Source organism: Leucoraja erinacea, chromosome 4, assembly GCF_028641065.1.
Source record: "Leucoraja erinacea ecotype New England chromosome 4, Leri_hhj_1, whole genome shotgun sequence".
NCBI lineage: Eukaryota > Metazoa > Chordata > Chondrichthyes > Rajiformes > Rajidae > Leucoraja > Leucoraja erinaceus.
The window spans coordinates 79,870,100-79,892,390 of NC_073380.1; the positions used below are offsets into that span (position 1 = coordinate 79,870,100).

The 22,291-nt window shown below is 44.1% G+C and overlaps 1 protein-coding gene across 2 annotated transcripts in view; it reads left to right on the plus strand.

Moving 5' to 3' along the window:
- The window catches only part of reck (reversion-inducing-cysteine-rich protein with kazal motifs), a 120,934-nt gene that overhangs the window by 4,332 nt on the left and 94,311 nt on the right, over positions 1–22,291 (plus strand). Inside the window, exons 2-3 of one of the 2 annotated variants that reach the window (XM_055634621.1) lie at positions 6,796–6,867; positions 9,549–9,634. In XM_055634621.1, coding sequence (XP_055490596.1) covers positions 9,562–9,634 — 73 coding nt within the window. In that variant the 5' untranslated portion in view covers positions 6,796–6,867; positions 9,549–9,561. The remainder of the gene's footprint in view (positions 1–6,795; positions 6,868–9,548; positions 9,635–22,291) is intronic. The other variant, XM_055634622.1, reaches the window with a different exon arrangement.

Consider the following 22,291-nt stretch of genomic DNA (forward strand, 5'->3'; position numbering starts at 1 on the left):
TTGGGAAGGTAGCACTTCAATAGCAATTCCGACCCCCGATGCATGTGGCAAGGCATCCAGGCCATCATGGACTATAGATCCACCAACACCACCCCCACATCCAGCGACACCTCCTTCCTTGAGGAGCTTAACCAATTTTATGGCCGCTTTGACAGGGACAAGAGATGGCCATCAAGGCTGTGCTCGTTGCTGATCACCAGCCCCTCACACTCACCCCCTATGTGGCACTGAGCAGGATTAATGCACGAAAGGCTGCTGGCCCTGACGGCATCCCCGGGCGTGTCCTCGGGGCCTGTGCTGCACAGCTGACAGACGCCTGGACTGACATCTTCAACCTGTCACTTGCCCAAGCAGTTGTCCCCAGGTGCCTTAAAACCACCTCCATTGTGCCGGTGCCAAAACACTCCACTGCGGCGAGCCTTAATGACTTCCGCCCAGTTGCACTTACTCCCATCATCATTAAGTGCTTCGAGAGGCTTGTCCTGGCACACATCAAAGGCTGCCTACCTCCCACACTGGACCCCTATCAGTTCGCCTACCGCAAGAACAGGAGTACGGAGGATGCCATCTCAACGGCACTTCACTCCGCCCTCTCCCACCTCGACAACAGAGACACCTACGTGAGAATGCTGTTCATTGCTCATAGCTCAGCATTTAACACCATTATCCCCTCAAAACTGATCACCAAACTCTGCGACCTAGGCATCGACCCCTCCCTCTGCAACTGGATACTGGACTTTCTAACTAACAGACCCCAGTATGTTAGGTCAGACAACCACACCTCTTCAACCCTCACCCTGAACACCGGCGTTCCACAGGGCTGTGTGCTGAGCCCCCTCCTCTACTCCCTCTTCACCTACGACTGCACACCTGTACATGGTACTAACATCATCATCAAGTATGCAGATGATGCAACGGTGATTGGTCTCATTAGCTACAACGATGAGTCGGCCTATAGGGAAGAGGTCCAGCTCCTAGCAGCATGGTGCGCTGACAACAACCTGGCCCTTAACTCCAAGAAGACCAAGGAGCTCATTGTGGACTACAGAAGGTCTAGGGGTGGCACGCACACCCCCATCCATATTAACGGGATGGAGGTGGAACGTGTTTCCAGCTTCAGGTTTCTGGGGGTCAACATCTCTCTTGGACCCACAATACCTCAACACTGGTCAAGAAGGCTCACCAGTGTCTCTTCTTCCTGAGGAGACAAAAGAAGATCCATCTGTCTCCTCAGATCCTGGTGAACTTCTACCGCTGCACCATCGAGAGCATCCTTACCAACTGTATCACAGTATGGTATGGCAACTGCTTTGTCTCCGACCGGAAAGCACTGCAGAGGGTGGTGAAAATTGCCCAACGCATCACCGGTTCCTCACTCCCCTCCATTGAGTCTGTCCAAAGCAAGCGTTGTCTGCGGAGGGCGCTCAGCATCGCCAAGGACTGCTCTCACCCCAACCACAGACTGTTTACCCTCCTCCCATCCGGGAAGCGCTACAGGTCTCTCCGTTGCTGGACCAGCAGGTTCAGGAACAGCTGCGGCTGTTACACAACTTAACTCTGCACCTTGGTGATTGCCACTCACCGCCCCCTCGGACACTCCTTCCCCCAGAAAAAAATTGCACTATTGCTAATGTATGTACATATATATATTTTGCTGTTCCATTATTCTATGTTCGCTCTTCTGGGTGAGATGCTAACTGCATTTCGTTGTCTCTGTACTGTACACTGCACAATGACAATAAAGATTGAATCTTAATCTGACTATTGTCATTCACCACTCAACTATTATGTTTGTTTACCTCACTGACTATTTCTTTTTTTTTTTTTTTTTTTTTTTTTTTTTTATTTTTATTAGAAGTACGGTAACTTACAATCCTACACAACACATATATCTTAATACATTTTTTGTACCGCTTCATTTTTTTTGAGCTTTAAGAAAAATGTAGAAGTAAGGAAAGTAAAGAAAGTGCAAGAGAGTCGTGCAGTGCAAGAGTGTAAGGAAAAGAAAGCCCCTTAGGAAAGAAGTTAGAGAAGGAAGTAAAGTGAGAAAATAGACCCTAGAAAAGAAAGAAAGAGAAAATAGAAACAATCGCTCTATTATAACATTAAACTCCGCAGAAAGGGGACTACCAACCAAGTCTGTTTTTGTTGTTTTACCTCCCGTTACCAGGTCCTGATACCACTTATTTATATATTTGTTTTTTTTTAATTACTATTGCACCTCATACTTGTAATAGGTCCAGAAACATAGACCACGTCTTTTGGAATTGGTCTGCTTTACCTGCTAGGAGGAATCTCATCTCTTCCAGATGTAATGTTTCAAACATATTTGATATCCACATTTTTATTGTTGGTGTCGGCGCATTTTTCCAGAATTTAAGTATAAGCTTTTTTCCCATTATTAGCCCGTAATTAAATAAATTCTTCTGAAACACGTTTAATTCAGGGTTACCTTCCGATATTCCGAAGATAATCCATTCTGGTTCTGGTACCAGTTTTATTTTTGATCAATTTTGAAAAAATATCAAATATTTCATACCATAATTTTTTGATTTTTGTACAAAAAACAAAAGAGTGCGCTATGGTAGCTTCTTGACACAGGCATTTATCACAGATTGGTGAAACATTAGGGAAGATTTTATTTAATTTAGTTTTTGAATAATATAATCTATGTAATGTTTTAAATTGGATGAGCGTATGTCGTACGTTGATCGAACATTTATGCACCTGTAGTAAATGATTATCCCAGGTCTCTTTTGAGATTTTTATAGCTAATTCTTGTTCCCAATCTTTTCTAATTCCATCTGTTGTGGGTATTTCTATGTTTAAAATGATATTATATAGGTACGATATTAAATTAGCTGATTCCGCCTTGGTCTTCATTGCTTCATCCAATAAGTCGGAAGGCATATTATGATAGTCTTTTGTGTGTTTTTTTTCAGATAATCACAAATTTGAAGATATTTAAAATATTGGTTATTTTTCAAATTATATTTCAGTTGTAGTTGTTGAAATGATAGTAAATTCCCCAATTCATACAGATCTTCGAGCGTTTTAATTCCCATTCTTTCCCATTGTATAAATGATTTGTCTATGATTGATGGTTTAAACGATGGATTATTGACTATTGGTATTAAAAGAGATAGGTTTCTTAATTTTTAATTCTGTTTTATTTGTTTCCATGTTCTTATTGTGTTATGTATAATTGGATTTTTATTATAATTTTTATTATTCAAATTTATTGGTGAGAGGATGGTCGCTCCTATATTACTCGGGGAGCAGTCCCCTTTTTCCATTACCATCCAGTCCGCCTGCTGTGCAGAATTGTCCAGCAGGTGAATCATATTTTTAATATTTACTGCCCAATTATAATACATAAAATTAGGGAGCGCTAGACCCCCCCAGCTCTTTTCGTTTATTAAGGTGTGCTATTTGTATTCTATGGGATTTATAATCCCATATAAAATTTGTAATGTCTGAGTCCAATTTTTTGAAAAACTTTTTTGGGCTCACAGACTATTTCTAACCCCCCCCCCCCCCAACTCCTTTTGAATAGAAATGTCCCCAATCTCGTTGTTTTTATTAATTGAACATGTAGAGTCTTTAGTTTTAACTTGAACCAGGACATCTGAAGATTCAAAGTTTAATATAGTAATTGTGCTGATACTGACCCCAACCAACCACGTAATAAATATCATCCATTCTGGAGGTTTTACGTTTATGATGCCATTTAAACTTCACTTGGATTTCAATCACTTCAATGTAAAAGCAATGGGAATGGAGAGCATTGGAGCAAAAATATGCCCTCGGTACCTATTAACTGTAATATAATAATGTATGCATGTTAGTAGGTGCAATCAAAATAAAGATCATTTTTTATCATTGTTGTGTTATGAATACCACAGAAAATATGATGTACTCTCAAGATCACAGAATAATATTGCTTAAATATATAGTTTTTGGACTTTGCATCTCTGAAAGTCCCAGCTGTCTAGTGATAACGGATCCCACTTCACCAAATCAGTTATAAAGGAAATGTGCAAAGGGCTGCAGATCCACCAGCACTTTCACTTCACCTCCCAGCCCCAGTCAGCAGGACTATTAGACAGAGAAGATCACCAGATCACCCCAACCAGCAATCCAGGACCTATACCCTTCTCGCTGTCGCAAGTGAGCAAGCAATATTATCAAAGACACCACTCACCCAGCACACAAACTGTTCGCCCTCCTACCTTCCGGTAAGCGCTACCGCAGCATGCGGAGCAAAACCACCAGATTTAAAAACAGCTTCTTCCCTCAGGCCATCAGACTACTCAACACACTTAAGAAAATTCCATGAACAGTACCCAAACAAAGACAAACAAACTGTGAAAATAACTTTGGCTCAATGTCTCCAGTACGAAATTTGCACTTTTTCTATATTGCACCTTTCATTGTTGCACCCTTTTTAAAATACCTCAAAGTTTTTGCTACATTTCGGCATACTGTGCATATTTTAATATTTTAAATAATGTATGTCTATTGTCTACTTTTATTGGTATGTTGTCTGTGTTTTTAATATTACTTGCACATTTGGAGTGTGGGGAAACGTAATTTCGATCCTCTGTGTAACTACTGTTGCATAATTGAATTGACAATAAAGTTTACTTTGACTTTGACTTTGACTATTAGTACAATACAACGGAATGCTAAAAACTAAACTCGCCAAGCTTTGCAACAAAATGTGTTGAAGTATTATCACTAGCTCTTCCAGCAATCGGACAATGGGATTGTGTCCTCATGGGACGACCCCAGCATTTGCCTTTTACAACATCCTTTTCAGCTACACAAATTTGTAAGATGGAGAAAATATGCTTAATTACAGCATTGCTCTAACCAAATGTGTTTCTAGTTTTCATTCTTAGATCAAGGAAGCACAGGTCAATACTGTAGCAGAGAAGTGTCAAAGCCTGGAGCCCAGCCACTATGTGTATGTAAAGACTTTTAAAACAAAGGCCAACACGGATCCATGCGTCACACTGCAAGAAGGCACCAGCCCAAGAAAACCAGGGCTCAGACGACCACTTCAATTTGAAAAGCAAAGTGATTTTGGGACTTTGTAGTTTCTGGATTTTAGTACCGATTAAGGCTGAACGACATGTCAACACCTCTCTGTACATGAGATACCTATACAAAAATCTTTATTGTCCTCCGGATTCCCAAAGTGAATTCCCAAAGCCTATAATGGAACTTATTTTGTTTGTGGACTAGCTCTGGCTGTTCAGTGCCATATATTTACCATTCTCCAAACCTTTCCGGCACGGATGTGAACATCAGATCCAGAGTGCTTGGGGCCATTACTGAGGTACAGCACTACTTTGTGATCCTTTTTCCCCAGTTATGAGATGGCCATGTTGGTCAAATGGCGAGACAGATGGCATCAGCCTTAGAAAAAGTGGCCAACGACACGGCAGAAACACTAGAAAAAAATGACCGAAGAGATGGTTGCCATCCGAACTATTGGCCTGCAAAATCCAATATCCCTCGATTTTATCTAGGCTGAAAAGGGAAGTCCCTGTGCCATGATTGGTGCTGAATGTTGCACCTATATCCCGGACAGCTCCGAAAATATAACTAACCTAACAGAACACATTCGGAAGGAAACAGCAAAATTACACCAGGACCCTTCCTATAGCCATTGGTAGCTATGGGGGTGGGCTACAAGTTGGATGGGAAACATAGGAAAGAATCTGATGCAAGGTCTCATCATGGTCGTCATGGTAATATATGCCCTATATGTGACACGAGCCCTCATAAAATGCTGTTGTGCCCGCCTTGGGGTAGTAGCTGTACCGACGACCTGGCCACGATGATGGCACAAAATACTGACTCCAAAGACGGAAATGAAAGAGGCTATTTTTAAATAACTCTGTCAAATGGCTGATGGTTATTGTCTTGAGAAGGACAAAAAGGAGGGAGTGCAGAAGAGTAACATGACGATCGCCAAAGTGCTTGCTGGGATACTTGACACAAAAACTATACATTTGTTTATTTCAGCAGTAAACACACGGCGAGCATTAGTCATCTGGGCAGTTAATCACAAGCTCTTTTCCAAGCTATTACTAAAGTAGTGTAGATGGAGTCAATGGAAGGGAGGTTGGTTTGTGTGATGGTCTGGGCTACGTCCACAATTCTCTGCAATTTCTTGCGGTCTTGGATCAAGCTGTTCCCAAATCATGCTGCGATGCATCCCACTAAAATGCTTTCTATGGCGCATCTGTAGACGTTGGGGAGAGTTATTGGGGACATGCCTATTTCCAAAGCCTTCTCAGGAAGTTGAGGAGTAGGTGTGCTTTCTTGGCCATTGCTTTGATATGGCTAGTCCAGGACAAGTTGCTGGTGATATTTACTCCTAGGAACATGCCTACCTTAGGTTGCAATGTTGCTGGAAATCAAGTCCTCAGCTCACTTTAATGCAGTTCCTCACTCTCTTTGTCCGTGCAGTATTTCTTCCCTTACTATTTTCCTCCATCTAATTTCCATTGATCAATAATTTGTTCTCTACTGCCTTTCCTGCTGTCGCTGCTGCATCGTAAAGGATACAGTGCAATTGCTTGTTTCATAGTTATTCTACCAGATTTATTCAGTTATAGTTTTGGACAACCCTGCAATATCTCCCACTCATTAGTGCATATCAGTATTTTTTTTATTGGTTTCGATTTTGTTTATCTTAATATAAACTTGTTTTGCCTTTCCTTTTAAATTATCTGATGAAGTGTTCCCAGACTGAAGTGGTCATTCTTTTTCTCTCTGCAGATGCTGCCTGACCTGCGTAGTAGTTCCAGCAATTTATGTTATTACATCAGAGCTCTATCACGTAACTTTGTGGTGAGTTGGATATCAAGTAGGAGGTTAGATGTGTCTGCAAACGGGCTTGTTCATCATAATAAATTAAATAGAATCTATATTTCTAACTTACCTTTGCAAAATCATGTAAATAATGTGAAAGCTGTTCTTACATTTAGTGACTGTTTGCCTCTCTCCTCTTTTCCTACATAACCCAACGGTGTTTGATTCTGCAAACCAGGCTTCCAATTTCATGATTTACTGAAAGACAATTCTTCTATTGATTTGAGCAGTATGGAAGCCGATCTGGCAGCCCACTGAGTCTCAGAATCATCAACCACCCATTTTTCACTAATCCTATATTCATCCCATTTTTATTCCCACCACATCCTCTTTGACTTCCCCAGATTCTACCATTCATCTGCACCAGGGACATTTTATGGTGGCCAGTCAAGTTACTTAGTTGAATGTCATTGGGATGTGGGCCGAAATCAAAGCATCTGGTAAAAAACCCAAGCAGTCGCATGGAAACTGAAACGGCATTTCGTTTGGACATGCAACTCTACACATGCAAGCTCCTGGGTTAGGATTGCACCTGGGTCTCTGATGCTGCGTGACAATGGCTCTAGTTAATGGTGTAATAAGAGCAGCATTAAACTGGATGGGAGGTGGGGGGGGTACGTTATTTTCCTAAACCATGAGAGTCTGAAGTTAACCTGCATGTCTTTGGGGTGTGGGAGGAAAGCTCAGCATCCGGAGGAAACCCATGTAGTCACAGGGAGTACGTGAGACACAGCGGTGGTCCAAGCACCCCCTCCTGAGGCACCGCTCACAACTCCCACCCTCACCTCCAGTGGCTCTGTGTCCGGTCGCCGCTCTGTCCACACCGCATGGAGTTTTAACCTCAGCCCAGAGCCAGGAGCGGACCGGGTGAGTGGGGGCTTCGGTGCCGCCTCCGGAGCTGCGGGGATGAATCTCGAGCTAAGGCTCCTCTCCGATGCCCGACCTCGGGGCCAGTGACCCTCACCTCCTCCGGACCCCAGCTGAACACGGAGCACCTGGGCTGGCCCGCATTCCCGGGGAGGGGGGGGAGCGAGGGAAATTCTCCCCGGACATCGCCAAGTCTCTGCTCACTCCGGGTGTTGTCGCCGCTTCACTGACCCACTCTCACACACAACTTAACACACACCCTTACATACACACTGGCACACACACAAGGTTTAAAGGGAAATGGGCCAAATGCGGATGAATGGGACTAGTTTAGATGGGGCATCTTGATCTGCATGGACAAGTTGGGATGAAGGGGCTGTTTCCATGCTGTAAGACTATGTCACACCGTAGAAAGGGTGCAATTGCTCTGGAGAGGATCCAGGGGCGATTTATGAACATATTGGCAGGGCTGGAATTTTTTATTCACTTTGAAGATTTGATAACTGGGATTGTATTCTCTGCAGCAACGGAGGTGAAGAAAATACTTAGTTGAGGTGAATAATATGATGAGAATAGGACCTGTTTTGCTTAACAAAGAGTGTAGGAAGGAACTGCAGATGGTGGTTTAAACTGAAGATAGATACTAAAAGCTGGAATAACTCAGCAGGACAGGCAGCATCTCTGGAGAGAAAGAATAGGTGATGTTTCGGGTCAAGACGTTCAGACTGAAGAGGTTGAAAACCAGCCATAAAGCACAATGACTGGAGATGTGTGTTATCCAACTAAGGGCAGAAATCAGAATCACGTGTTCATCTTCATTGACGTGATACCATAATAAATATATTACAGAAAAAATAATTTAATGGGGTGGCACAGCAGTAGAGTTAATGCCTTGCAGCACCAAAGACCCAGATTAGATCCTGACTACGGGTGCTGTCTGTACAGTATTTGTACATTCTCCTTATGACCACATGGCTTTCTCTGGATATACTGGTTTCTCCCACATCCAAAAGAAGTGCAGGTTTGTAGGTTAATTGGCTTCTGTAAATTGTTCCTGGCATGTAGGATACAACTGGTGTATGGTAGATTGCTTGTCTGTGTGGATTTGGTGGTCTGAAGGGCCTGTTTCCATATAAATGTTTTACATATATCTTAATTTCATTGAACCATATACGGTTGAATATGTGCCATTATTTCCGTCTTGTTTCTATAGTCAAAGAGTAAGGTTGATTTATTTGTGCAGAACAGTGATGGAGGTCTGACTCCTCTTGCCTTGTTTCTATGTTTTTGCTTCTCTATGTATATATACACATATATTTTAATATATATATTATATATGTGTATGTGCATAACAGCATGAATTATAATCTGATTTCCATACATGAATATACTTAGGTCATTCATGTGCTGCACTTGTTGACCAGAGCCTGGCTCTACTGTGGAATGTAATTAGGAATGTAATTTAGCCTAACATTATTCATACCTAATCCAATTTGAAGCATAAATGTTGCATTCAAGTGTAAGTTAAAAGACTCGCTACAGCATGCACCAGATTGCACAATTTCAAGCTGAAAAATGGAAAAGCCCCCTGTCACACTCTCCCCCCCCCCCTCGGTCACTATGCTCCCTCGCAATCTCTCACTCTCAACTCCCACCCAATGTTGGCAGTCCTGCATTTATGGTATGATAGTGTGTGTTAAATACTCCAGACTGATGCACTATTTAAAACTAAAAACTTATTTTTTTAGGAAATTGTCCAGAATCACTGATTAAATTGTATCCTTGTTTTGCAGTAGCTTTTTCCTCATGGCCTACAGCAGCAGCCTAGCAGTTTCGTTACTATTTTTAGTACTGATGATCTTCAGATGTGGAGCTGAAGGTATGTTATTTTCATGCGCAGAGCATTTCAACTTTGATTCATTTTTCTTTATTCATATGTATTATCCACATATGCACTGGAAGTAAAATAAGTAATTGATTGCCAGATTTTGAAAAGTTCTGCAGATTGCAGAACACTGTGTTATCTTGTCATTACCTTTGATTTTTAAACTCTTGGAGGACATCTGCATCGAGTTGCATCAGATATTTTTTGAACCAATTGAACTTTATGGAGAAAACAGTATGTTATGTAGGCAGATTTTAGCATTGGTAGATTTGCAGGTGGTGCAATGGAAAGGCAGGATTAATCAAAGGGGAGAGGTTTCAATTTGGTTAAAATTGTAACAAAATATAGTTGAGGGCTATACATCAACTTCAGTAAGACCTTTGACAAGTTCCCACATGGGAGACTTGTCCAATAGGTCAGAGCTGATGGGATTCACGGAATATTGGCATATGGATTGGGAATTGTCTTCCTGGTAGGAGTAAAGAGGTAGGAGGTGGAGAGTTGCTTTTGTGATTGGGAAAACTATGATATCTGGTGTACCACAGAGACATGTGTTGCAACCCTTGTTATACATTCGTAATTTGGATTGGAATGTAGGAGATAAGGTGAATAAGTTTCCGCACGACATGAACATTTGTGCTGTCGATAGAAGGGTAGTCTCAAGGTATCCATTGGTATACAGGGGAAAAGAAAGGCATACATTGTACAAGCTTCAGTTAGGACAAAATATATAAGAGCAGAGATGTTTTGGTGTAATGACATAAATTATTAATGTTGCAGCTTTATACAGTGTGGTGTTTTGGAGTACTGTGCATCACCGAGTGTGTTTGCACGAGAAATGGAATAGAGGGTATTTGCCTGAATGTTTAGTTTATTGTCAAGTGTATCGAGGAACAGTAAAAAAAAAAATGTTGGTGCATGCTGACCAATTAGCAGAAAGAGTATACATGATTACAATTAAGTCATCCACTGTACAGGTACATGATAAACGGAATAACGTTTAGAGCAAGATAAAATCCAGTAAAGTTCAAATTAATGATGGTCCAAGGGTCTCATTGGAGGCAGATAGTAGCTCAAAACTGCTCTCTAATTGTTGATAGAATGGTTCAGTTGCATGATGACAGCCGAGAAAAAATTGTCCCTGAATCTGGGGTTATACGTTTTCACACTTCTGTATCTCTTGCCTGATGGAAGGGGAGAGGAGAGAAGAGGGAGTGAGAACTCCCTTGATTATGCTGATGGTCTTGCTGAGAAAGTGTGAAGTGTAGATGGTCAATGGAAGGGAGGTTGGTTTGTGTGATGGTCTGGGCTGCATCCACAATTCTCTGCAATTTCTTGCACTCAGATCGAGCCATTCCAAATCATGCTGTGATGCATCCCAATAAAATGCTTTCAATTGCGCATCTGTTGATGTTGGTGAGACTTATTGGAGAATTCCCTGAGCCTCTGAGGAAGCCCCGAGCGGCATAGTTGTGCTTTCTTGGCCATTGCTTCGATATGGCTAGTCCTGGTGATAAGCTGGTGATATTTACTCCAAGGATCTTGAACCCTTTCACCCATCTCTTCAGCACTGTCAATGTTTACTGGAGGATGTATACGGCTTCACTTCCTGAAACGTTATGTCCTTTGCCTTGCTGACATTGAGAGAAAGGTTGTTGTCTTGACATCAGGGCGAGAGGTTCTCAATCTCCTTCCTGTACTCCATCTCATCATTATTTGATAACTGGTCCTGGATGTTTTCAAGGATGGTGGGTTTTGGTTGTGAAGAGAGACGGGATAGGCTGAATTTGTTTTGCTTGTAACAGAGGAGGCTGAGAGGTTACCTAATTTAGTTGTGCACAAACATAAGGGCCATATATATAGGTTAAATAGTAAGAAACATTTGCCAATAGTTAAGGTTTATTAAACTGGGAGGGAATGGGTTTAAGGTAATGGACAAAGCGGTGTAGAAGGGGTCCGTGGAAGAATTTACCAACCCGTGATTGAAATCTGGAACACACTTACTTTGAGCGTGAAGGAGACAGATTTGCATAACATTTAGATATTTAGAAAAGTACATGAATTGGCAAGGCAGAAGACTGGGCGCCAAGTGCAAAAAAGAAAAATAGGATTAATATCGATGTGCACTTGATTGTTGGCATAAACAAACATGGTGGATTGCAGGATCTGTTTTGGGGCAATATGACTTTGACTCTGAGTTTATTTAGATGCTGGATATCAACCTTGGTGCTGTCTGTCCCTTTTGGGTTTGGACTTTATTGATGTATGTCTCTTTCTAATCTTTTGGCATTTGCTCAACTGTTCATAGTTGGATTTGTCTCCATTCTGAAGAAACTAAACCTTTTCTTTGCTTTTGTAATGCTGTTGATGATGTCAGCATATTCTCCAAAGTGCTTTACTATATTATTGATGTCTAACCAATTATCTCACTTGTTGTATAAAACCCACATTGATGTTTGCCTTGTCCACATTGTCTAAATTCGTGATCTGCAAATGGCATTCTGTAGCGCTGATATTAAGTAATTAGTTATCCCTACTGAACATCTTAGCTGTGTTTGGAACTGTTGATTACTTTGTTTCCCATTTTGTGAATTTCAGCGCTCTTTTCATCAGCCATGTACATTTTGTGCTCTTGTCTATCTGGATCAAAGGAATGGCCTGAATTGCTTTATCCCAAAAATGACATGTTTGATGCTACTAATTAATCCAAAGACTTGAGCACCAAAGTATGGATGGCAAATGGCGATAGCATTGAATGTGCGGCGGCTATCTTTCGGATAAGATGTTAAACCAAGCCACCATTTGAGGTTGAATCACTATCCGAAGGAAGAGTAGGGGGCGATGTCCTCAATGCCTTAACTGGTATTTACTCATTCGGTCGTACCAGAACAGATGATCAGAAAATCTCATAATTGCATTACCATGTGTGGGAACTTGCCTTGTGCTACTTTTCCAATGTTACAACAACCATACTTTCTGTTTGTAAATTGTTATACGATGTGAAAGGGATGTGAAAATTGAATTATTTTTCTCCATCAGTGACATCTTCAGCAAAAATTGCTATCAGTAATATTTTGCTACTTTAACCACCTGTTTAATATTATATTTTGAATGGATTTCCTCATTGGGTCATTGTTGGTACAGGTGCACAACCTTTTATCCGAAAGCCTTGGGACCAGACACTTTTCGTAATTCAGAATTTTTCGGCTTTCGGAATGGAAGGTTTTTAGCGTAGATTTTAACGGCTGGCTCAGTGGTAGGGTGCTCGGCTCATATCCGCAAGATCGCGAGTTTGCGCCTGGATCCCGGCAGTTACTCGATCGCGAGTTTCAGTCTTCAATGTAGTTTTTTCTTGCAGAATAGGGAGGGTTAGGCTGGGATCATTCTCTGCGAGATGATCTTAGTGCGGGAGACAAGTGTAGGAGAGGTGTACTGACTGTGTGGGCAGAACTTTGGAAGTGATTGCCCACCATTCTCAAAAGCCGCTGTGTCTCCCTGTCCCTCCAACTCCAGAGGAATCCGCTCCCCGATGGGCCGCTACGGCGACAAGTGGCAGTTCGCCCACAGCCCGAGCTGTGCCACCCCAAGAACAAGACGTACCTTGCACACCATCACCTTCTGCGTGTTCCTCTGCAGTTGGAGCGGGGCTGGGCTGGAGTTGCTGATCTGGGATCTCCGTGCTTGCAGTGGGCCTGGGGGTCGGTGTCCCGATGAGGGGGCGCAGCTCGGGCTGTGGGCGAACTGCCACGTCGCCGTAGCGGCCCATCGGGGAGCGGCTTCTGGTGGTCCTGACGTCTCTCAGCTCCTGTCCAGGGGGGTGGCCGGAGACGTCAGGACCAACAGGAACCCGCTCCCCGATGCGCCGCTACAGCGACAAGTGGCAGTTCGCCCACAGCCCGAGCTGCGCCCCCTCATCTGCAACCCGGGTTCCTCTGGAGTTGGAGCGGGGCTGGGCTAGAGTTGCTGCTGGCTGTGAGTCTCTGGGATCTCCGTGCTTGCAGTCGGTGTCCCGTTGGTCCTGACGTCTCCGGCCATCCCCCTGGACTGGAGCTGAGACTGGGAACTGTACCGCCCTTGCCCTCTCCCTCTGCAACTGCAAACAACCCCACAGTTCCCAGTCTCAGCTCCTGTACAGGGGGGTGGCCGGAGACGTCACAGCCCGAGCTGCGCCGCCTCATCCGCAACCCCAAGACCAAGACGTACCTTGCACACCATCAGCTTCTGTCCCTACGGGGAGCGTGTTCCTCTGGAGTTGGAACGGGGCTGGGCTGCTGCTGGCTGTGGGTCTCTGGGATCTCCGTGCTTGCAGTGGGCCTGGGGGTTGGTGTCCCGTTGGTCCTGACGTCTCCGGTGACTGGCACTGTGCTGCTAGCATCGCCGACGTGAAGACAGTGCAAAGCTCCCACGCCGGTGCAATGGGCGGGGAGCTGGAGAGGGGAGGGAAGGGGTCACACACATGGCCGGGAAGCAGAGGGGTGTAGGTGGGGTGAAACTGAAGGGAGCGACAATCTGCTGCTGCCTGCCCGCTGACTTTAAAAAGTTCCCACGCAAGACTCACGATACACTGTGTATCATGAGTCTACCGTGGGAACTTTTTAACTCAGCGGGCAGGCAGCAGCAGATTGTCAATTATTAACCCTCCCGCGCAATATACCCTCACCTTCTCTTTTATGAATGGGGATTTAGTTCCCCTTTCTTCGAGGACCGACCGGAGGTTCCGCTGTCACCTCTGCGGGCCGCCCTCGGTGAACCTTTCTTCAAGGACCCAAAAAGATGTCCACTATTCGGAGCTTTTCGTTATTTGGAACTTCGGATAAAAGGTTGTGCACCTGTAAATTGGAAGCCTCCATTCTCAAAACCTCCCAGCACTACTGGTTGTTGCTAAATGCAGTTAATCCCTACTGGGATGTTTGCATTAAGAGTTAAAAATCTTGATGTCAAATTCAACCAAGAACTGCATATTTTATCTATTTTTAAGTGTCTTCCCCTATGTATTGTTACTCATCTGTCCTCCTGCTCCTGCAATGTTTCTACAAAAACTAAAATTCATGCTTTCATTACCAGAACGCTGTAAGCATTATCATTTGTGTTCATCCTCTGGAGGTACCATCTCATGAAGAAAGTCATGATCCACACCCTCTCCCATACAAAGTTTTTCCAATTAACATTGCTGTTAGAAATTTCCATTCATCTAATGGGGACTTTGAGAGCATCATCCAAATATTTAATTCACAGCTTAGCTCCATTTTTTCTGAATTCTCTTTACTAGCCCTATTTCTTCGTCCTCTCTGTAGTCTGATTCCAACCAAGAATGACCTCCAACACTATCTTGTTGCACCACCTGTCACTGGAATATTGTCATTTTATGTTTATCTACTGAAGATTAATCTTTTAACCACTATATCATTCTCCTGTAGAATTCTGTTTTTGAAGCCACTTGGCTTTTTGGCTGCCTCTGCTAATCTTCAAAAGCTTCAAAGCAGCACAACTGTAGAGTTGTGTAAGAAGGAACTGCAGATGCTGGTTTAAACCACAGATAGACACAAAAAGCTGGAGTAACTCAGCGGGACGGGCAGCATCTCTGGAGAAAAAGGATGGGTGACGTTTCGCGTCGAGACCCTTCTTCAGACTGTAGAGTTGCTGCCTTATAGCTTCTGGGGTGCAGTCTGTACAGAGTTTGTATGTTTTCCCTGTTTGTTTTGTTCAGAGCATCTTGGAAAAACTGCCAATTAGTTTGTATGAGGAATTTTATGAAGAAATGAATATGTTGGCCTCCAGTCCATTTTTGATTTGAAAGTATCTATAGTTAACTACAGTGCATTTGGTCAAGGATTAAAGTATGTTCCATTGCTAAGATCTGCTTTGTCGTCGTGCATGATTGACATAATTCTAACTATTATGAACTAGTGTAGTCAAGATTATTTAGGAGATATACTAGTAGTCAAGCTGATAGTGGCGAAAGGTGAAACTTTAAAGGCTCAGTTAGTATTAACAATGGGAACCTCTGGCAATTCTGGACTTCAATGCAGTAATTTATATATTGCCTTACTGCTTAAAATTGGTGAGTCCTAAAGTATTTCACAGAGAGCCATTGCGCAATAGACACTAAACCTGGAGATGAGAGTAGGGAAAATGTCTGAAGACCCGGCTGAGACTTGGAAATATTTTAATGTTGAGGTGGAGAAATTATGTTTGGAAAGTGATTTTTTTTAAAAGCGTACCTTCCGTAACATTTCTGGTTTCACAATTTTAAAGATCAACAAGAAGAAACTATTTTGGACTAGACAAAAGGTCCAAATGGTTAACATTACTGGCATTGAAGGTGACCATTTAAGGGCGGCACAATGGCGCAGCAGTAGAGTTGCTGCCTTGCAGTGCCAGAGACCCAGGTTCGATCCCTACAATGGGTGCTGTCTATACGGTTTGTACCGCGTGGGTTTTCTATGGATGCTCTGGTTTCCTACCATATTCCAAAGACATGCAGGTTTGTTGTTTAATTAGTTGTCGCAAGTATGTAGGATAGAACTAGTGTATGGATGATCATTGATCAACGTGGACACGGTGGGCCAAAAGCTTGTTTCATTGCGTGCCTCTAAACTAATCTAAACTGAAGTGTTCACAGTATTCACTTGCATGAGATTGCTATTAAATATATTGAATAGCATAGTTTTCCAAGCATGGAAAATAATCTAACCAATTATTAATAACGCTTTGCTCTTTTAAAGTATTTGCAATTTATTTTGCAAAATTGTTGGTTTATTTTGGAACAAAAGTTGCTTACAGGGGGTCATCTGCCTGAGACATGAACTTTTCATTCTCTAAAAAAAAAACAGCTGAATGTTTGGAATTTAAAAATAATAAATGCTGGACATATTAAGCAACATCTATTGCAAGAAAAAACAGTTAATGTTTCAGAATAAGTTTTCATCAGAAACTGAGAAAGCAAGTTTTAAGAGTGAGGAGAGTGAGATGAAACTTGGATTTCATATTTTACTTTAACATTTAGATCCCATTCTCTAACGTACTCTTGCTGAAACAAATGACATTAGCAAAGGATTTGTTTGATTTTGGAGGAATCATTAAGGACGTGTTTAGACACTCCTTGGAAATGGTAGAAGTTAGACAAAATGCTGGAGTAACTCAACGGGACAGGCTGCATCTCTGGAGAGAAGGAATGGGTGATGTTTCGGGTCGAGACCCTTCAGACTGATGCCAGGGTAGTGAGTGGTACAGAAATAAAATGTAGTCGTAGACAGTAAGACTAGTGGTAGAACTGGGGAGGGGATGGAGAGACAGTGAAAGCAAGGACAACTTGAAGTTAGAAAAGTCAATGTTCATACCACTGGGGTGTAAGCTACCCAAGCGAAATATAAGGTGCTGATCCTCCAATTTGTGCTGGGCCTCACTCTGACCATTGAGGAGGCTAAGGACAGAAGGTCAGACTGGGAGGGGGAGTTAACGTGCTGAGCAACCGGGAGATCAGGTCGGTTTAGGCAGACTGAGCGGAGGTGTTCAGCGAAACGGTCGCCAAGTCTGGACTTGGTCTCGCCGATATACCGGAGTCGACACCTGGAACACTGGATACAGTAGATGAGGTTGGAGGTGAACCTCTGCCTCGACTGAAAAGACTGTTAGGGTCCTTGGACACAGTCGAGCGGGGAGGTAAGGGGATAGGTGTTGCATCTCTTGCGGATGCAGGAGAAAGTACCTAGAGAGGGAGTGGTCTTGGAAATGGTCATTGCCTTGCACTTTTGTGGGGAAGAGCATGTGTGTAATGGGCACTTAAAGTTCTTTGTTCTGAAGAAATCTTTTTAATTTTAAAATACTGAAATAAACAGTACTCCTAGTGGCAGCATGCTGTAAGGTTGTAACATCATTTGCTCCTTTAACTTTTAACTCCTTGCTTACCATTCTTTCAATGTTACTTGTTATTACTTGATTTCAAGACACGGTTTAACCTTTTTTAAAGTGTTGATAACACTTTTATACATTTCAATCGTGTAAAGGATGGAGACAAGAGCAAAAAAACTTCTCCAAGGAAGGAGCGTGGTGAAGGCGAAACCTCTGACTCCGGTACCTTAGAAGCAATATCGAAAATGAACGGAGAAATGAACACAAGATTCTGCGGTTAATGGTCTGAACCTTCCCATTACGAGGACACAATACATGGGACTAAAACTAATATTTAGTATAAAAATATTGACTATGGGTAGACAACAACACAAAATATAGACGATTTAGGCGCTCTTATGACATAATCATCTTGCGAGTGGGTTTTTCTGGAACGCGATCGATTGGAACGTTGCATTTGCAGTGAATTTGAACCCCATATCGGCAGGACAAACACTGCCAGTTCGTATGGGGCCCAAATCACATTATCGCAACGTAAAATATGATTAAAGCCATCCCAACAAGCAAGTTTATATGTAAAATACACGACTTACCCGTTGTTTTGTCCCATTTCGTGCAATCCGTCACACTGTAGGCGTTGAGGGCGTTAGAAGTCGCTTTTTATTTTAATCAAATTATTAAAGTGTGTCGCGATTAACAAAAAAAAATCTGAAACGGAAGTCGGATCGATTTTTCACCAGCAGCTAGCAGCTCGAGGAACTCCGACTCCGACAAGCAGGAGAAAATGGCATTTTAAACAGATGCGGCTCCTCCATTTCCTCCAAACACAAGGCGTAGCTATGGGCACACGCATGGGTCCCAGCTACGCCTGTCTCTTTGTTGGGTAAGTTGAACAATCCTTGTTCAATATGTACCAGGGCCCCATCCCCGACCTCTACCTCCGTTACATTGACGACTGCTTTGGGGCCACCTCCTGCACCCACACACAACTGACTGACCCACTTCACCACCAACTTCCATCCGGCTCTCCAATACACCTGGGCCATTTCCGACACTTCCCTACCATTCCTTGACCTCACCATCTCCATCGCAGGGGACAGACTTCTGACCGACATACACTACAAACCAACTGACTCACATGGCTATCTGGACTACACATCTTCCCACCCTGCCCCCTGTAAAGACTCCATCCCCTACTCCCAATTCCTCCGCCTACGCCGCATCTGTTCCCAGGATGAGACGTTCCACACCAGGGCATCGGAAATGTCCTCGTTCTTCATCTTCCCATCTCCCCCTATGTCTGCCTTCCGCAAAGACCGCTCCCTCCGCAACTCCCTTGTCAATTCTTCCCTTCCTTCCCGTACCACCCCCTCCCCGGGCACTTTCCGTTGCAACCGCAAGAAATGCAACACCTGTCCCTTCACCTCCCCCCTCGACTCCATTCAAGGACCCAAGCAGTCGTTCCAGGTGCGACAAAGGTTCACCTGTATCTCCTCCAACTTCATCTACTGCATCCACTGCTCTAGATGTCAGCTGATTTACATCGGGGAGACTAAGCGGAGGTTGGGCGATCGTTTCGCCGAACACCTCCGCTCAGTCCGCAATAACCTACCTGAACTCCCGGTGGCTCAGCACTTCAACTCCCCCTCCCATTCCCAATCCGACCTCTCTGTCCTGGGTCTCCTCCATTGCCAGAGTGAGCAACACCAGAAATTGGAGGAACAGCACCTCATATTCCGCCTGGGTTGCTTGCGTCCGGATGGCATGAACATTGAATTCTCCCAATTTTGCTAGCCCTTGCTGTCTCCTCCCCTTCCTTAACCCTCAAGCTGTCTCCTCCCATCCCCCCACCCTCGGGCTCCTCCTCCTCCCTTTTTCTTCCTTCCCCCCCCCCCCACCCCCCATCAGTCTGAAGAAGGGTTTCGGCCCGAAACGTCGCCTATTTCCTTCGCTCCATAGATGCTGCTGCACCCGCTGAGTTTCTCCAGAATTTTTGTGCACCCTCACATATGAATGGCCTGATGGCTGAGGGGAAGAAGCTGTTCCTGAACCTGGACGTTACAGTTCTCAGGCTCCTGTATTTTCTTCCCGATGGCAGTGTTGAGATAAGTGTGGCCAGGATGGTGTGGGTCTCTGATGATGTTGGCTGGCTTTATGAGGCAGTGACTCCGATAAATCCCTTCGATGGTGGGGAGGTCAGAGCCAGTGATGGACTGGGCAGTGTTCACAACTTTTTGCAATCTTCTCCGCACCTTGATGTTCAAGTTGCCGAACCAGGCCATGATGCAACCAGTCAGTATGCTCTCTGCTGTGCACATGTAGAAGTTCAAGAGAATCCTCTTTGACATAACGAATCTCCGTAATCTTCTCAGGAAGTAGAGGCGCTGATGTGCTTTCTTATAATTGCATCATTATGCTTGGTCCAGGAAAGATCGAGGGAAATATGCACGCCCAGGAATTTGAAGTTTTTGATTCTCTCCAGCATCATCCCGTTGAAATTGGTCGGTCAGGACGCTGCGAGCCGGCAGCCCTGCCAGCAGTGTGCTTGTTTTTCTACTTTTTTTAATGTGTCTTAATGTATGTTTTTAATGTGTCTCGGTGTGTCTTGTTTGGGGAGTGGTGTGGGGGGGTAAGGGAGAAAACGTTTTGGTCGCTTCCTCCACGGAGAGGCGACTTTTTCCATGTCACCTCCCCCGTGGCCTAACATCGAGGATCGGTGCGTCCTTTCCCAGAGACGTGCTTGGGGCTTCAGCTGCGGGCGCATCGAGGACGCTTTCGTGGTGGAGCGGGCGAGCCGTCGCCAGGGGGGAGCATTCCATTTGCTGGCCCGCGGCAGCCTGAAGCTGCGGTCTGCGGAACTCCAGCTGGCAGCGTAATGAGCCTGGGATCCCCCGTTGGAGACCTGGGAGGAGAAGAGCTCCGACCGCCGGTCCGCGGCCTACTTTTACCACGGGCGCGGCGGGGACTTATCATCCGGAACGGGGTCCCTTGCCGGGGATCCCTGGAGAGGAGCTCCGACCGCCGGCCCTGCAGTCTGCGGTGCTTCTTGCTGTGGTGCGGCGGGGACTTTAGATCTTCAACCGCCAACCTGCGGCCTACACCAACTTGAAGCCGCGGTCTCCGGTGGGGAGGCACCGATTCAGGACTTACCTGGACTTACCTTGTCTGAACATCTGGACGCCCACAGCGGCGACTGTGGAGGGTTGAGGTCCCGACCATGGGGGAAAATGGAGGAGGACTGACCAAATTTTGTGCCTTCCACCACAGTGCTGAATGCTGTGGTGGATATTTGTGTTAAATTTTTATTGTGTATTGTGTGTTTTTTTTTATTGTACCGCTGCTGGCAAATTCATTTCACTTGTACTTTATGTGCAAGTGATGAATAAAACTTGACTTGACTTGAATAAAACTTGACTTGATAAACAGGATTGTGGGTCCTCAACCTTCCTGTTCCAAAGTCCATAATCAGTTCCTTGGTTTTGCTGGTGTTGAGAGCCAGGTTGTTGTGCTCGCACCATTTGGTCAATCGGTCGATCTCACTTCTATACTCTGACTCATCCATCTGTTATTCATCCCATAATGGTAGTGCCGTCGGCGAACTTGATGATGGAGTTCGCACTATGTCCGGCTACACAGTCATGGGTGTTGAGTGAGTAGAGCAGGGGACTGAGCACGCAGCCTTGAGGTGCTCCTGTACTGATTGTTACTGAGGATGAAGTATTCCTACCAATTCGAATAGACTGTGGTCTGTGGATGAGGAAGTTGAGGATCCAATTGCAGAGGAATGCGCAGACACCCAGTTCCGTGAACTTGGTAACCAGCTTTTTTTTTTTTTTTATTCAAAAAATTTATTCAATTATTAAAAAATAATATTTACACTACAATAAAACAAGCCAGAACCCACCACCATAAATACAATACAAACATATATCCATAATAAACTATTATACAATTATGATACAATCCTTATTGAAGATCTTGGTAACCAGCTTTTTTTTTTTTTTTTTTTTTTTTTTAATAATCAAAAAATTTATTCAATATTTACACAACAATAAAACAAGCCAGAACCCACCACCATAAATACAATACAAACATATATCCATAATAAACTATTATACAATTATGATACAATCCTTATTGAAGATCTTGGTAACCAGCTTGGAGGGGATGGTGGTATTGAACGCCGAGCTGTAGTCTATAAACCCCAGCCTGATGTAAATGTTGTTATTGTCCAAGGGACAATGCGGAGTGGAGTGAAAGTGAGATTGCATCCTCCGTGGACCTATTGTGATCATAGGTGAAGATTCAGATTCAGATTCAATTTTAATTGTCATTGTCAGTGTACAGTACAGAGACAACGAAATGCATTTAGCATCTCCCTTGAAGAGCGACATAGCAAACGATTTGAATAAAAAATAATAAGTGTCCGGGGGGGGTGGTGATTGGCAGTCACCGAGATACGTTGTTGAGTAGAGTGACAGCCGCCGGAAAGAAGCTGTTCCTCGACCTGCTGATTCGGCAACGGAGAGACCTGTAGCGCCTCCCGGATGGTAGGAGGGTAAACAGTCCATGGTTGGGGTGAGAGCAGTCCTTGGCGATGCTGAGCGCCCTCCGCAGACAGCGCTTGCTTTGGACAGACTCAATGGAGGGGAGCGTGGAACCGGTGATGCGTTGGGCAATTTTCACCACCCTCTGCAATGCCTTCCGGTCGGAGACAGAGCAGTTGCCATACCATACTGTGATGCAGTTGGTAAGGATGCTCTCGATGGTGCAGCGGTAGAAGTTCACCAGGATCTGAGG